The sequence below is a fragment of the Candoia aspera genome, chromosome 1 (assembly GCF_035149785.1).
Source record: "Candoia aspera isolate rCanAsp1 chromosome 1, rCanAsp1.hap2, whole genome shotgun sequence".
NCBI lineage: Eukaryota > Metazoa > Chordata > Lepidosauria > Squamata > Boidae > Candoia > Candoia aspera.
In genome coordinates, this window is record NC_086153.1 from 101,396,876 (window position 1) to 101,415,300 (window position 18,425).

At 40.0% G+C, this 18,425-nt stretch overlaps 1 protein-coding gene across 1 annotated transcript; it reads right to left on the reverse strand.

Annotated features, from left to right (window-relative positions):
• RWDD1 (RWD domain containing 1) lies at window positions 1-12,626 on the reverse strand. The gene is made up of 7 exons (XM_063310824.1): window positions 12,426-12,626; window positions 6,162-6,227; window positions 5,134-5,264; window positions 4,404-4,547; window positions 2,564-2,696; window positions 1,664-1,726; window positions 1-290 (listed from the first exon to the last, which is right to left on the reverse strand). The coding sequence occupies exons 1-7, from the start codon at window positions 12,496-12,498 to the stop codon at window positions 178-180; spliced, it is 723 nt and encodes a 240-aa protein (XP_063166894.1). The 5' UTR covers window positions 12,499-12,626; the 3' UTR covers window positions 1-177.
• Window positions 12,627-18,425: the final 5,799 nt, after the last annotated feature.

Here is an 18,425-nt window from a genome sequence, read left to right on the forward strand (position 1 = left end):
TCAAATGTTAAAGTCTGTTTATTACCTGGGCTGAAAGCCACCAGAAAAGAAGTCTCCTGATATTAAAATACTTCACCCTCTTCTTTGAAGAAAAAGAGATCCAAATCATGTGTGCATGTTTCTGGGTACAAGTGTCCAAACCTGTGGATCAAAATAGCTAGTAGAGTAATCCCAGATCTAGTCACTGTCTAGATGAACAGGGTTGTAGTCTGGATCTTCCTCATCATCCTCCAACTCCAAGTCATCCATTTCCTGGAACAACGATTCATCTACTTCCACACTGTTTCCAGCTGGGAAAGGGAAAAAAGGAAAATGAAGCTGACATTTTATATAGAGGAAAGATGAATTCCAACTGGACATTTGTAATGAGCACTCAGCAGCCTTTGCTAAAAACTGATCCAGCACCCAAAGGGCCCACAATTTCCAAAGAAGGAAGAAACCAGACGGTGAATGGTATCTACCCAGACAATTAACTCATGCAAATGGGAGAGAGTTTGTATGGAGTTCTTTCACGTGACATGTCATAAATTCAGAGGGCATGTAATACGGGACCCATATAGCATGGCTCTGAGGGTAAGGAGAGATACTACATCAATTTGAATTAGTAAAATAAAAATTAAGATGATTATTATTATTATTTTAAAAAAAGGAGTACAGCTTTCTGCAAGCCAAAAAATAGAGTGAAACTGTAGAGGCAGAGGAAAACTCCATTGCATTCCTGAAGTTGCTTTTCCAACTGCTTATGCTGTGGATCCTCTGAGAAGTCTCTTCAGCTGAAAAAGCATTTTGGGAAACGGATTTGATATAAGCACAGCATATAGTTTGAGTCTAAGTTAATCACACAGGATCAATGATGTACATCTCTCTACAAAGAAGAAAAGATTACAGTGGAACAGCAGTGACACCTTCTGTCTTCTGTTTACCATATCTGCTGAGTTAATCTTGTCCCTTTTATTATGAAGCCTGAGGTTTACTTTGGAGGAAACATGCATACAACTGGACATGTAAGAGATATGGGTGTAATGTGAAAGGTTTTTCTGTGTGTATGCCTTTGAGTCAGTCCTGACTCCTGGCAACTGCCTGGACTAGTCCCTGCAGTTTTCTTGGCAAGATTTTTGGAAGTTGTTTGCCTTCAAGCAAAACATTTTTTAAAAAATTGCATGAGATATCAACAGAATGGAATCCTAAAAAACACAAGGAATATTTCAGACGTTAAAGCTGTTTAAATTATCAAGACCCGAATTTTGCTTCTAATACAAGCAGCCCAAAATAGTGCATATGGTGTTTTTCAGACACATTCTCATTTTAAGCTTAAACTTATTTCATTTCAGCTGGTACTTGCCATTTTATTTCCATACAGGCAGACTTGCTTGCTTAGTTAGCTTTGTCCTTTCAGCTAGAGGCTCATCACATTAAGATGGGAGATATAGATGCAAGAATATATTCTGTTTACATGGATATTTCCCAGACCTCACATTACCACTGAACCAGAAGTAACTGCTTATTTCCAAAAGTATATAAATAGCTTAGTCCTCTGTATTAGCACTGGAGGCATAAGTTAGCCAATTGCTAAATGTAGATACCAGTACATTTAGTGGCAAATAATTTTTACCACTAAAACTTACAATTTAAAGCAATAAAAGTAGAAATAATAGAAGGTTACCATCTTCTAAGAACTGAATATCAGATGTATCAAGGTTATGATCTGTCTCAAACAGCTGCTTTCCTATTAAGAAATAGAAGAATTAAGTTGATTTGGATACTAGTATGATGATATGTATACTTTAGGTTACAACTCTGGGGGTGAGCCCATGGTGGAGAAGAAGAGTGAAAATGGAGCTCAAATACCAAGATCTTCAGTACTTTTTGAAGTCTGAAGAGGGATGACTAGGTAATTGCCAGTTCCTGATGATATGGGGAGCCATGGTTAAAATGAATTAACTTAAAAGAAACGTAACAAATTACACTTAAGGCCCCACTCTTAACTACAATCTGGGCTTGGTCTAGATTTGGACATGCAAATACAACCATTATGTGCATAAACCTTTCCCACTCTCCACTCCCTCCACCCCAATCTCTTTTTCTTGCACACTATATTAGAGAAAATTAAGTTTTCTTTCTGTGTTTAATACAGTCATAAACTTAGACAGAATCCTAGGTCACTTGAAAGCTGTAATTTGGAAATTACAATGCTTCTATAGGAGAAGGCCCCTACTAAACTTGATAATCCTTACCTCCTACAGAACTAGGGTGAGTGATTTTTGCAACATGTAAAATTCAAGCATGCAGTTTAGTACTGCAACATTTCTTAGCATCTTCAATAAAAGTATATATTCAAACATTTATCAATGTCAAAGCCTGGATCTAAAGAACTGTGAGATGTCTGCATTTCTGTAGATAATTCGGACTGCTTCCTTGAACACTACTACGTCCTACCACCCAGCGCTGCATGACCAACCAATTTGATATGGCTTGTGTGAATTTTATGTATCAAATGAAAAAATCCTCCAGCACATCCAAGGCCAGGCACATGGCTTACAAAAGAACGACTATTATATCCTACCTGTTAATTTATTTTTGCCACACTGTTCTTCTTCTTTCATCTTTTTTCTTTTAATCTCTAAGAGCTCCAAGTCAAAATTTGCCTTCCAACGTAGAAAGTTTTCAATAGTGACAGGGGTGCCATGAAAACATTGCTACACAAATGGAGAAAAATAAGATAAAGTTCTGAAAAATGCAACAAAGGATCACAGCAGCCTAATAATGTCACCAGCTAGTTTATTTCCAGTTCTAATGTATCAAACATCCATTAATGATTATGTGAGATTATTCTCACATAAACAGACAACAGAGGCAAGTATAATCCCAGCCAGAACTGTCAAGTTGACCCTGTTCTGAAGCAGAGAAGTGACAACAACTACTTTGAGATTCTTTAATGGGAAGCAGGAAGTGGCATTTAAAGCCGCCACCATCGTCATCATCATCATATGGGCTATATACTTCAAAATAAATAACACAACAAAAGAAAATCCAAGGCTGAAAGCAACTGTAGTCCTCTTCATAAATGAATAGGACATTATATCATTACATTGTCCTATCAAGTATATTCTTATTCATTACACACACGCACTTCTATATAGATAGGGATTACCTAATTAACCCGATCCAAGATTTCACATACAGACCATGAGGTTATAGTAGGCCTTATTTGTCACACTATGTTAACAAGCCAATTTAAAAGAGGTGAAGAAGCCAGAAGACCATCATTCAGCAGCTATAAACCAACAGAGTAAATCCTTCCTGACCTCTGCTAAGGGCATTAAGGTTAGCTTAAAGAGAAGCTCAAGGCTCACTTGTCTTTTCTTTTTATGTACCAATATTCTGTTTAACAGAAACATGCATGTATTTGTATGCGCATGTGCATATACTCTGTGTGTGTGTGTGTGTGTGTGAGAATATACGTGTATACTGTGTGTGTGAATACACACACACACACACACACACACACACACACGGTCCTGCATTCTTTGCAGAGAGCAGGTGAGAAACATGAAGCTGAATTCGTAACATCGTATCCTGTGGGACAGTAATTGTGAACAGGTGAAAATACTATAGGCTTCTCTTCTACTTTGCATTTTCATTTCCCAACCCAGCAGTCTTTTTTTAGTATTTCAAATTTTTCCCTAACTGATCAAATATGACTATTTATTTTTCATTTATTTGTGCGTGTGCGCACGTGTGCGCATGCACCTTCAAATCAGTCTTGACTCCTGATAACTGCCTAGATAGCCCCTGCAGTTTTCTTGGCAAGGTTTTCTGGAAGTGGTTTGCCACTGCCTGCTTCCTAGGGCTGAGAGAGAGTCACCCAGCTGGCTTCGTGCCTAAGGAGGGACTAGAACTCACGGTCTCCACGATTCTAGCCTGCTGCCTTTAACCACTACACTTCAGCAAATACTAAATTTATCCAGCTGGCAAGTGCCCTAGAACTAGACCTACAGCCTAATCATGTGATTCTGAGTAAGACTAAAACAACGTTCCTCTAACCACCATAATGTTACCCAGCTTGATTTCAGCTGACTTATTTTGTCTATTTTAACAGTATTTGTAGCCATGTTGAATCTTAATGGCTTCTGAGCATGGAACAACAAAGCACAACCCATAGGTTTATACTGAATAACTTCACGTGATTTTGGATGAGAAGCCTGTCTGTCTATCTTTCTAGAAAGCTGTGCAGAGAACCACCAATTATCACTCTTGCACTCCAGTGTCCCCTGCATCACAAGTTAGGTGATACAGGGAACACTGGTAAAAAAATCAGGGAACAGACTTTAATATCTTAAATGCTACTTTTTCTTTCTCTACCTGTTAGCATTTATAACAATGTGTTGATGAATTTTTATCACCTTTTCTGCCTCCTCTGCCTCTTTTTCCTTCTGTTTCTTTTCTGCTTCTCTTCTAGTTTTTATCTGATCTACTATTTCATTCAATTTTTCTTGCACAGCTGACACCAGTGTGAAGATCATTACCATGCCTAGATTCTCCTCTGCCTGAAATACAAAAAGATAATAGCTTCACTTGGAAAGAACTTAGCTGGAAACAAAATCACATTTTTGTTACACAAAAAATAAAGGAAGTGTGGTAAGAATGTCTTTAAAACACAATTCAGAACCATATGTCAGAACCATATGTCATAACAGACCCTATCACCAACAAAAATTTTCATTTTGCATTCATATGAGTTTCATAGTAGCAAGTAATTTTGCAAAAGGAATTTTAAAAATGGATGTGTTGGGCTGCCATAGAATTTTTTTTCAGCCCTTCAATGCAAACTTATCTGTTTCAAGATTTTATATTCACTTGTACCTTCTGTAAGAAGATGTCCTAATTTCTCTCTCGGCTAATACCAGCTGGGTTACAGCTTTGTAAAATAAATTATAAAATATTTACATTCATTTGTATTATCTGCAAAACCCATTAACCTTGAACTTGGAAAACTCAATCATAGCAGTTTTGTCACAGTTTTATCTTCCTGTATGCAAGGCACATGTATTTTTACACAATGAATAATAGTTGAACTGCTTCTTGAGAACTACAGTCATCAAGAAAATCCAATTTGCTCTGAATATTTCTTACCTGTTCCTGCAGTAGTTTTAATATGTCTGTAATATCATTATTCTCAAGATTCTCATGTGAAAGCAATTCATATAATGGGACTTCATCTGGATAGTTTTCTGAATAGGTGAATTTGAGGGTCGTCTGAACAGCTGTAGTGCAACAGAAAGCAGTAGTTCAAATGTTCAACTGAAATTACTAATATTGACCATTTACACGAGAATACTACCATTGCTTGTGGGAAGACCAGAAGGCAAGCAATCCACTTCACTCCAAACACTGTTGGATTCATGCTGGCACAGAGCAGATGAGAAGGCGTAATGATTTCTACACCTTTCAAGGTTTTGAAAATCACTTTTATTGAACTTTTAAAGTTCATAGAGATGTGGGGTGAACAGAAGAGGAAGAGATCCTAGATCTACTCCCCAGCATGTTTATGAAATGCCTCTTTTCCCAACTCTGACTTCAGGGAAGGCCTGGAGAGTTTTGGATTGGACCTCTCCCTTGGAGGACACTTTTCTCTCCACTCTAGATGGACAAATCTAACATATCCCTTGGCCTCCAGGTATATGTGTCAGCTTTAATTCATAAACAATGCACACTTGCATTCCAACAAGTGATTTGTTTTCTACTTATAAGTACACATTGAACTTTATAATCTGTGCTTTGAAAATATGGTGAAGTTATCTTCACTATATTCAGGTAACATTTCTCATGTGTTGTACCAAGAATCCCAGGCTCCTTGATCAATTGACTCACGTATGAAGGCAACATGGAACTTGGCCAGACCCTCATCTTCACTTTACTGGAAAGCTCCACTGAAACCCCTCCAGAACAGCAACTTGCCCAAAGCAATCCACTGGCTTATGTCCAAATAAGGATTTCCTCCTAGATTTCTGCAGACATACTTCAATATGAACATCACAGATTTCCAAGCCTGTCACTGTTCCATACTGAAATAATCTGCTCTTACTTTCAATTATTTGTACAAAATTGTTCTCTCTGAGAGGTTTTTTTCCCATATAAACATTGAGACGCATTCAACTTACTTTCATCATTTTCTCCTGCTTCAGATGTCACAGTGATAGTGAAACTTGTTGGATTTTCTGATAACACTGTTGAAGAAAAGAACAGACAAGAAAATGTATTTCTCATATGGCTTTTTTTAAAGAATACCACTGCAAATTTGGCACGTAAATTTGTTTAGTCCTAACAGTTAAAGAGCTGCTGAAATGCTGTTCTTCACTTGAAATAATTTGATAGGTAAATCTGGCTGAGTTTGGAATTCCACTTTGGAATGTGGAATCCTCCACATCGGATTCCACATTCCAAAGTCCACATCAGATTATGAGGATCCTGATAGCCTCTGGATGAGAGGGGATATACATAGCTTGATAGGACTAGATCAGTAAGCTATAGATATGTATGGACCCCAGATTCATCCTGCATAGACATTTTTTTTTTTTAAAAGATAATTTATGCCTTCAGTCACTGCAGCCTGAAGTCAAATCTATAGAGCCTGTACCCTCTAAAGAATGAAGTGCTGGATCACATGCTTTACATGCAAAATGGAGGGCTACTAGCTGTACAGACAACACTTATTAGATGAACCAAGAGCTTGAGAAGTCCACAATGGATTATGAGGTTGACAGCCTCTGGATGGGAGGGGATATTCACAGCTTGATGCCACAGGATCAGTAAGCCATAGATATATGTGGACACCAAATTCATCCTGCACACTGTAGGCCGAATCCAGATTTTGCTAAAACCTGTGGTTGGTATCGTGACTACACCACGATATCACACCACTCTTTTTAACTAGTTCAGTCAAAGTATACAACAGAAAGCTATTAGAACATAGCATTGTCAGGAAATATATGATCTCATCCTCAACTCCTTAAACTGAAATATGGAGATGAATACCTTTGTGAGGCAATTTGATATTTGAAAGCATGACACACGTGCTGTGTAATTTCTGACAGCAGAATGGAAGTCTCATTTCATGCTATTCTGCTCATACAATCATAGAATTAGAAGAGGCCAATTTGGCCACTGAATCTACAGGTGGTCCTCAGTTACTGAACATTGTTCATTGACCGTTCAAACTTATGACAGTGCTGAACAAGTGGTACTTATGACCGTTCCTCTAAGTTCCAGCCACCGCAGTGCCCCCACAGTCACATGTTTATGATCTGGGTGCTCAGCAAATGGCCCACATTTCCAACCATCACAGCATCCCATGGTTACATTATCAGGATTTGCGACCTTCCCTGCCAGCTTCCCACAAGCAAGGTCAATGGGGAAGCCAGCAGAAAGTCAGGGTCACGTGAGGTTCTTGCTTAATGACCTGCGGTGAGTTGCTTAACAACAGTAACTGGGGATTGCCAGAACTGCTGTTGCTAAGTGGTGTGGTCATGTGATGTCGCACTTTACGACTGTGTCGCTTAGTGTCCCAATTACAGTCATTAAGCAAGGTCCAGACTAGGTTTTACTCCATCCTAAACCCCAGAAACTCACTGGGTGACACTGAGCTGGTCACTGTCTCTCAACCCAACCTATCTCACAGAACTGTTGTAGTAGGGAAAACAGAAAGAAGGAGTGTTATAGAGGGCAGAGTGAATGGCCTTGGAGGACAGGAGGAAGAGCCGCTACCAAGGGAACATCATATTAAAGGGGCCTGAGCCCAGATCAAGAAAGTAACTTGAAAAAACATCTCAGACAAGCCCCTCCCTGGTTCACATAGGGATAAAGAGAGGGACGGGGAAATGTATTCAGACTTGCAAGATTCTGTTACTATAGCTGTCACAATAAAAGTAGTAACGACCTACATGGCATTGGTTTCTTAGTCTGGTCTACCTTGCGGCCCTTGTCCAATTTGAAAGCCTTGTGATAAGGCCACATGTGATTTGGACAAGGCCATGTGCAACCTTGGGAAGAAGGCCTGGTGCTGCCAGCAGCTGCCTCACAAAGGGCCAGGCCAGGCATGCCTCATCAGCAGCAGGAGGAGGAAGACTGCGAACGTCAGCTGTAGGTGGCAAGGCAGCAGGCCCAGCAGAGCGCAGGGCAGCCAGAAGGGCAAAGATGGGGGGAGATATGTGGGTGGGGGTTGCTGAAACACACCCTGCAGTTGGCCTAGTGGTTGAGGCAACGGGCTAGAAACCAGGAGACTGAGAGTTCTAGTCCCGCCTTAGGCATGAAAGCCGGCTGGGTGACCTTGGGCCAGTCCCTCTCTCTCAGCCCAACCCACCTCACAGGGTTGTTGTTGTGGGGAAAATAGGAGGAGGAAGGAGTATTAGGTATGTTCGCCACCTTGAGTTATTTATAAAATTAATAAAGACAGGATAGAAAATAAATAAATAAGTCAGGCAGGCTGCCAAGTGCCCAATTCTTGATCACGTGACCATGAGGGCAACAGCCATAACTTTGGGGACCAGGCATAACTACCATTCATTCAGCACTACCGTTATTTTGAATGGTCGCTGAATGAATGGTTGTTAAGCAAGGACTACCTGTACAACAAAAAAATGGCAAATCCTGAATACGAAAATGGAGGATTTCAATTATCTGACATCTGTTAGGCATCAGACTCTGCCAAGAGTCAGATGTCCAACAAATTATTGTCCTTTGTGTGGACAACTTCCTTTGTCAGAAGGTGGAAGAGACAACATGGAGACTGCTATCTTGGATCAATCCTCCAACAGAAAGGAGTTGGTCAAAGTGAAGATGAACTGGCACCTTGGGGGAAAGTGATCATGTTGTCCTCATATTTGTGACATTCAGAGAAGATGGGATTCAGAAGGATCAGACTTGCATACTGGACTTTAGAGGAGTGGATTTTGATGAGCTCAGAAGGTAGGTAGGTCAGATCCAATCTTTTCTAATTCTGAAGGAGAAAAATACTCAGGATGGATGGGAAATCATACAAAAAGAGGTGCTGAAGATACAGTAACAATCCCAACAAGAAGAAAAATCTAAAGGGGCAAGTTCTCTAAAACAAAGAAGAGAAAACAGGACATGTAGAGGAAGCGATAGGAGAAGCATGTTACCAAAGAAGAATACAAGATAACCTCCAGTTACTGCAGGAACTCTGTCAAAAAGTCTGTAAATCAAAATGAACTCTGAAAAACATATCAAAAATTACAAGGGTTCTTTGGGTATGTTAGAAGGAAAGCCAACAAAAGTACTGGTCTATTGCAACGATAAAAGTATGAAGTGATAATGAGTGATGGTGAGGAGGCGGAACATCTTAACTCCTACTTTGCATCTGCCTTCTTTCAGAAGGAAAATGGTGCCCTAACTGGTCACTGTTATGCCACTGGGGAAAAGAGAATATTGTAGGATAAGAGAGAACTTTAAACAAATTCAAGTCTCCAAAGTCAGGTGAATTATATCTAGGGCGCTGAAGGAAGTAGAAGACGTGATTGCAGAGCCGTTCTTTAGTCATCTTTGAGAACTCCTGGAGGAAAGTGAGATCCCAGAAGATTGCAAATATTATTCCCATGTTAAGTGGAAGAAAAGGCCCCGGGAAAGTACCGACTTGTACAGACCCAAGAAAGTACAGACCTCGCCCAGTATATATGTCAGTTTGACATATATACTGGGTAAGAAAATCAAAGAGATATTAAACAGTCTATTTATGAGCATTGGGTAGGCATGCTACATCAGCAAGAACCACCAGCGGTCTATGGCAAACAGTTCATGCTAAACTAGCCTTATTTCCTTCTTTGACAGAGTTATTAGCTTAATAGATAAGTGGAATCCAGTAGTCATAATGCCCCTGGACCTCAGAAAAACCTTTGCCAAAGTCCCTCATAATATTCTCCTAATAAAATGATAAAATATGGGCTAGATAATTCTGTTAGATGGACTCAGAATTGGTTGAATGACTGCATCCATCATTAATGGTTCCACTTCAGCTTAGATGGAAGTGTCAAATAGAGTGCCATAGGACTCTGTCATGGGTTGTGTGCTGTTCAACATTTTTATGTATTGATTTTATTCAATGACTTGAAGAGATACATTATCAAGTCTGCAGATGACAGAAAGTTGGGAGGGGTGGCTTATACTTTACAGGAGAAAAAGATCTGAAAAGGTCTAGGCAGGGTTATAGGCTAAAATGAACAGGATAAAAATTAGCAAGAAGAAATGTACAGTTCTACATCTGGATAGGAAAAATATATGGTACAAGTCTAGGATGGGGGAGACCTGACTTGGCGGTAGTACATATGAAAAGAACATGGGTGATTGGCTGCTAAAAAGGCAAATGCTATCTTGGGGTTCATTAACAGGAGCACAGAGTCCAGATCATAAGAAATTATTGTTCCGCTCTACTCTGCCCTGGTCAGAACTCATTTGGAATATTGTGTCCAGTCCTGGGTATCACAGTTTAAAATGGACAGTGACAAATTGGAGTAACTTCACAGAAGGGCCATGTGATGACTGCAACACTCTATTACCATTAAATCCAATTCATACGCATATACAGTAGAAATCTTTTTAATGGAAGAAGAATACAGAATGGCAAAAAAGTTGCGAATGAATATTCCCGTGCTTTGTCTAACCTAAACAGCCCAATGGGTACAGGATTCCCTCTCCCTCGCTCTGGTATGTAGCCCCCCTTTCCCGCAGTTCGTGCCAGTCTCTTGCAGGTGTCTGCAACGGGTCAGCCAGTTGACCTTGGATCGAGAGATAGTCCAAACATGATGTCTTCTCACTCCTGACTGTTCCCCCTCCACTCTACTGACTTGCAAGGTCCGACACATGTTGACTTCATTCACGCATACGAGTCCAATCAGATTTTCTGGGAACGTTTGTTTGGGGAGCATGACAGGCCACGAAAATGGGAAGGGTTGTATGAGGAACAGTGAAAGGATTTGGGTAAGTTTAGCCAGATGACTGAGTGGAGGCGTGATAGCAATCTTAAATAGCTGAAGAGCTGTCAGAAAAAATGGAGCGGACTTATTTTCTATTGCCCTAGAGGGCAAGAGCAAAAACAATGGTGTAAAACTTCTAGGCAGGAGGTTGAGACATCAGGAGGAACTTCCTGACTGTACAAGCTGTCAGCCTGTGGAACAGGCTGCCAGATGCATGGTGAGTTTTTCACTAGAGCTCTTAAAACAGGAGCCTGGATGGTCACCTTTCAGAGGTGCACTAATGGATCCCATACCGAACAGGGGCTGTATTAAATGACCTCTAAAATCTCTTCCAATTCTCTATGCAGATAGTTATACAGAATAACTATCTGTCACAGAGGCTTATTCTTCTCCATGAAATCAAAAGGATACATAAGACTATAGGATGTACTGATCCCTTCCAGAAGCAAGTTTGATGAGGACATGTCTTCTGTCACTACAAACTACAGGTCTGGCAATAGATCTCATTTTAATTTAGATTTTTTAGATTTATATACTGCCTTTCCTTCAGGAGCTCAAGGTGGCGTAGAGTCCCCACAACACCATCCTGTGAGGTAGGCTGGGCTGAGAGAGAGTGACAGAAACTAGTGAGTTTTTGTGGCTGAGTGGGCCTGAACCAAGGTCTGCCCACTGCCTTAACCACACCACCACCATGATTTGGGTAGACCCCATACAGTAACTATGTTTTACGTGGGTGTGTTTTAAAGTGCTTTGGGTTACGACTTCACTATGACTTTACTGTAAACTTTATTCTAAACGTTTTTCTTAACATTCAAAAGGATGATTATATAACAAATGTTTTAATAAACAGTTTTTACATTCAAAGAGTGCAACAAATCAAGCATGGATGGAAGGACGGCATCAGGACCTAGGCAGGAATAATTTTTTAAGGAGGCTACTTCCGAGTGCATGAATTGTACCGTCTACTGTTCAAGCACCCCTAAGCCAAGTCGTTGGAGAGCTTTAGCCTATTCACGCATTGCGCCCCCCTCCCCCCAATAAATTGCCGAAGAAAGAAATGAGATTAGACAAGACCTCCCCTTACGGCACCAAACGAGAACAAGAGTACGGGTCCCATGTCCCTCGCAAAGCTGTAAGTCCCAAGTGAGCTCTAAACAGCTGGGTTCTTTATCCAATTTTCTGGCTTCTCACGACCCAGTGAAGCCCGAGCTGGCTTCTCACAACACACTACGCTGCAACACGGCCAGTGCTTGGAGAGGGAGATCATCTCACGGAGTGTTGGAAGGACCAGTCCAGAAAGAACTGTAACAGGAAGAGCGGGGCAAAAGAATGCGCGCCGCATGCTGGAAACTCGCCGCCGCCGCCGCCGCCGCCGCCGCCGTCACCGTCACCCCACGAACCCACGCGCCGCCCAGCGCGGAGTTCCACTTGCTGCCTTACCTGTAAAGGAGTCCGGATAGATGGACTCCAAGGCCTCCAGCTCGTTGCGCTGTTCCTCCCCGTAGTCGGTCATGGTACCCCGCCGCCGGCCATGGAACGCGCGGACCCGCAATCGCCTCCGCCAGCAGAGGGAACCCGCGGAGGAAAAGCCACAGCAGCAGTGAGCCGGAGGGGCGGGGGCTGAAAAAGCAGGAGAGAATAATAGCCAGGCCACTCTACGCACGCGCAATGCATCGCCCCGTCGTACCGCCGCAACTCCTCGGCCTGGAAGGCGATCCGTTGCTCTCCTGTCGATTGTTCAGGGCTGCCTTCCTGGGGACGCGGCTGATCCCGTTCTCCCGCAGAAAGCTGTCCTCAGCTGGCTTTTGCCGCGGGGAGCTTTTGAACGGCTACTGCCCGAGGGGTTCCAATGGCTGGCCGACCACTCTTTCTAGTGTTTTCGGAAACGTTATTATCTAAGGATGGTTTTGATTTTCTTGATCGTATAGCGATAGAAACTTCTTGCAGCCCTAATGCGAAGCGGCAACTGGATATTGCTCCGTACTAAAGCTTGCTTAGATGGCACACGCTTTCCTCCCTCGGATTGTGCCCAATGTCTCCCGCTGTGCAGCTCAGTTTGGGACCTCTTCCAAATTTCTGCCGCCTTCGGCTCCCCCTTTACCCCCCAAAAGACGATCTCTAGCTTGAATGCAACGTGAACACCCTAAGCAAATCCTGCATCGAGGCTTTTCGCCTTGGGGATAAGTACTGTATAGCGAATGTGTTTCGTGATCACCGTACGAAACCCTCCCGGCTGGCCATTTGAGATGGTCTGCAGGCAGCTTGGCTGTTCTCCCTTTGCCCTTCTGCAAGTCTGCATTTACAGCTCAGCAAGTACTAATTGCAGCTTCCTCACCCTGACAGATACTAAGCCTTTGTTAGGCCAGCTTTGCTGGGCAGCATGGATGTACAGTGTCTATAGGCAGGCAGTGAGGTCTTTTGATGTCTGCCTAAAATGGATCTCCATGGTATAAGCCAGAAAGGCAAACTTCCTGCTGCTTGACAGCCATCCTGGTTTTGAGCAGCATATAGAGAGCCAAAACGTTGTGGGAGGGAGGTTGGGGGTTTTAAGGGATGAAATGGGTGCTCGTCTAACTTACCCCAAATTGAAAGAAAAAGAAGGGAGGAAGGAAGGAACTCTATGTGCCACAAAACTAATAGTGACAAGACATGTGTAACCTCTGGTACAAATTTTAAGCTACTTCTTTAAAAGGCAAGTGCTAAACTTGTTACGTTTTTGAAATATTACTGTAGTGTTGTGTATGTGATCTTGGTTAAGCAGATGTAACCCCAGCCTTATACATTTCACATGTGAACAAGCCATGTTACCCTGGCTTGCATATATAGGACTAAGCTATAATGGCTGGATCACACATTAAGTCCCCCCAAAGCAAATCACATCATGTCTCAGGACAATATATGAGCCCAGCCACTAAGTTGCAGTGAACCTTCTAATTTATCATATATATTTGGCTTAATAGCCCATATTGGCAGTTCACAATTATGATCTAATCCATCATCAAATACAATTTTGCAGGGAGGAAAAGGACAAGAGTAAAATCTTTGCAAAATATTCTACAGAGATCATAGAAGGAGTAATGCTGAGTGAAAAAGAAAACTAACATTCTAATTCTATACACATTCACCTCACTAAAAAAGTGAATTTATTTTTGAATAGACATGCCTCAGATTTTAAGGATGCAATCCTGTGATCACTCATTTGATGGAAAAAATGAATATGTGTTTTGTCAGGGCACATATGTTTCTTTGTAATTATTTTCCTTGCTTTTAAGTTTGAGTGCCCAGAGTCACTTGGGAGTTGGGTGGCCTTCTAAGTTTAAATGACGAACGCATGCTAGTCATAGACATAGGTATCTGCATGAATGTGCGATCAAAGACATGTGATAAGATGTGCCTGCAACTTCCCTCTTGCAGTGTGATTTTGTTTACTCTCAGTCAGCCAACCGTGCCCTCTTTCACAAAACTCCAACATAATCCCCATTTCAATTGATTTTCTATCCCTGCATCCATCAGTCATCATTCGGCATCAACAGTGACGTGGAACAGATTTTCTTTTTGCAGTGTTTTTCTAGGGCTTTATTTTTCTACATAAAATTTTCCACCCCATGCATGTTTGGGTTCCTAGAGTTTATTACCATGTCAACATTTTAGTACTTGTTTTGTTTTTGATTTAATGTTAGACATGATGTTATTGTCTTTAAACATTTACATTAAAAATTTTAACATAAGATAACATTGCCTAAACCTCACTTAAATGTACCTTAGTTTTTTTCTCAAATGTTGCAGGTCAATCACATTATTAAATACAATCACAATGAACAAGAAGACTTAGTTTTCTTTCTGATGCAAATTACCTTATCAAATTAGTTCAGCCATTTCCAGAAAACCACAACACTGCATGCAGTTCAATATTTCAATTCTTTCTGGGCTCATTTTGTCCTTTCTCTTACATTTTGTTTCTAAGCCTTTTGATACTATTATTTGTACTTTTGCAAACTTCCCTGAATCTGCTGATACTTCTCTGTTGAGCATAGATAATGCTGTTTTGTCTACAGGACTCCACTTGGAAGAACTGATTTATGTATCTGATCACAGTTTGGACTACCTCCAAAGTCAAAGTAATAGTTTTAGTTTATGCTTATAGAAGCATTGATTTGCAATTTAGCCTAAAAATACAGTGATCCATGAATATAGGATGAAAGGACAAATAGGTTAAGGCTATCGTTCACTGAAATTGTCACAATTAGCTGCTAACAAAAGGCAAGATAAGCAGTTCAATGTATTTATTATTTATTTCTAAGTTTTATAACCTGTATCACTCCAGAAGATCAAGGTGGTATACAGATTAAAAATCAATACAAGGAACATCATAACCTCAACAAACTAAACAATAAACAGTAAAGGTGTGGATCTTCTTCTAGCTGTTTAATCATCAGTATGTTCTCTCCTCCTACCCCTAGCAGTGTGTTTCAGCTAGAGGGAAGATAAAATACCTGAGAAAATCTGCAGGCACTTGGGAACATCATGGAATATTAGTTAGTGGCAGATAATGTATTGGATCTGAACTAAGTCATGCCTTAATTTTGTTGAAATCAATTAGATTTAAATGAAAGCCCTAACTTGCCCCATGGATGCACTACCTTATTCCCTTAGTAATGAAGACATACAGTTTAACAGAGGATTCTACAATCAGGCACAATCCATTCCAAACTCTATATGACATCTATCCAATTCCCTGCCTTTCAGATCTTTTTCAGATTGAAGAAGAATAAATCACAGCAGTACTTCAAAGCAGCCAGATGGCAATATTAGGTAACATTGAAAGGAATGATTCAGCTGTCAGGAGACAGAACTGGTCTCCATGCAGTTCATTTACTTTCTAATATTGCACTACCCCTTAAAAGCAGATTCAGTACACTCCTAAAAATCAGCATACATTCATTGTGTTAAAATTGGATGTCTTTTTAGAATGAAACTTCATGAAACATTAAATATATAGTTGGCAACAATATCATTTTTTAAGCATGGAGGTAGGGATCATAGAATAGAGAGGTGTTTTTAATTGAAGCTTTACAAAAATCCTGCCTCTGTAGCCATTGGCCTTAGGAAAAATGGCAATTCTCTTCAGGATTGTGGTTAGGAAGGTGACGTTGAACCTCTTCTCCCTGTCCTGCTGGGATCTTGATCAGAAGCAAAAAGGGGCAACTGCAGAGGAGATAAAGTCAAAATGGGTGACAGCATGAAGTCCTACTCCGTCTTTATGTGCATCTCCAAGGGCAGAATATGGCTTCAGTTATGCAGTTGTGGCTGCCATCTTTACTTTGTTGACCTCTGCTGACACTCCGGTTGCTTTGCCATACATTTTGCTGTCCATTCTGGTTCAATGAACAAGAACAAGCAACGTGGTGTCTTCAGGGCCCTACTGTTGGCTCTCTGCCCAACTTCCATATTATTGTTATTAGATAAGAATATCTGTAGCTCAGGTTGAACTATGGAGTTCTTGGTGCTCTCTGAGCTTGGCTGTTTGCTTGCAGATGTTTCATTACCCAACTAAATAATATCAGTACACCAAAAGAGCACCAAGAACTCATTATTATTATTATTATTGAGAAAAGGGGGGAATCTGGCATGGGAACTAGAGATACTGTTAATGACAATTGCTTGGGTCTCCATCTAGGCACCCTCAGATAATTAAATCAGTGAATGACAACAGACAGCTTTCTAGAAGGGGAAGAGGAAGGTTTCTGTTAACATGGAGAGTATGTGGAGAACTTCAGAGGTTTTTATTTATTTATCTATGATATATTTTGAAGGCAGAGGAAGTCATTTTTGATCTGATATTCTGAGTATCAGTTAATCCATGATATACTTTATCTGGCTTTTTAGTTGTTAGGTTCTGCAAGATTGTTTAGCTTAAACATATCTATCCTATCAGTTACTTTGTGTTGTAATACATTTCAAACATTATTTATTTATTACAACTCTTGGCAGTTACAAGCAGATTGAACCAAAATATAATAAAATTACAAAGATTAAACAAATAAAACAATAATAACACTGTAACATAGGCACTAGCCCCAGTGCACTGAGCAGCAATAATTACATCTGAAGGCCTTTGGGAATGATGCCAAGGTGGATGTCAACTAGGCCTCTGGGGGGAAGCTACTCTCCAAAGTTGGAGAAAATGACATTACAATTTTTGAAACATTACAATGATTTGAATGAACATATAATGAACATTTTGATTGCAAGAGTCATTAGCTCTTTTCTGCATTTTTTAAAGTGTTGTCTTGCTAACTAGCAAGAGTTAAAGCTCATCTTTGGCATGCAAATTATCCTTGTTTCATTTGGTTAAGTATCTCTATTTTACCACTTGCAATCCAGCTGTTGTATTCCATATATCTTTCATTATTTTTTGTTTGTCTGTTATTGATATCTGTATCCATAAAGTATGCATTAAACTTGTGGAATGCAACTGTACTTGATTTTTAGATATGTTCAAGTGCCATTCTCCCTTTCAGGGGTATCCATGGGAGGAATTTTTTTTTTAAAGATGGAGGCTCTGACTTTAGGATTAAAGCTCTGCCCCATGCTTTTCAATGCACACTTAAAAGGGGTGGGACAAAATATTTACCAGAAACACAGACTGGGAAGGAGCAATGATATCCTTAAAATTAATCAATTTTAATATATCCTGAGCTTTTATGGGAGAAGCCCATTTCATCAGATGGAGGAAATTGTTGAGAAAAATTTTAAAAAATACCTACTGGCAATTACAACATCTTTCACACTGGAATTTATTCAATTACCCCCAAATTTTCTCCATTCTTGGGCAGTATTCTCTCTTTTTTTTAAATAAGAATTTTATTAAGTTTGAAACAAAGATAAAAACTACAAAAAGAAAAAAAAAAGAAAAACTAAAAAAGTGTGAAACACAAGAAAAAAGAATTTTAAAGATTACATAAAGAGGTGATTTCCAACTTTCAACAACAAGAATATACAGCGATTTCCATAACCAGTCCCTTATTCTATATCAAACCAAGATCACATTATTTCTATAAATCTTTCCATTAGCACATTATAAAAATCACTAAACACAATTGCTTCTTCCCCTTATATTAATATCTATCTATCTATCTATCTATCTATCTATCTATCTATCTATCTATCTCCAAATCAACTCCCCCCAAACAACATTTATTTATTTCCTTCCTACCAGTATTCTATATATTTCTGCCTACTATAATAAAAATCAAATTATTACAACATTTAAATTGTCTACTTTTATAATTAATAATACTATTACAGCCTTAACCCTATTAAACCTAAAACCAAGCAATTATTATATCTTACCAATTTTAAGAATCAAACAAACCTTAAAAGCAATCCGGTAAATCTTAATTCAAATCATTAAAGAAAAATGGAATCATACAAACCTTA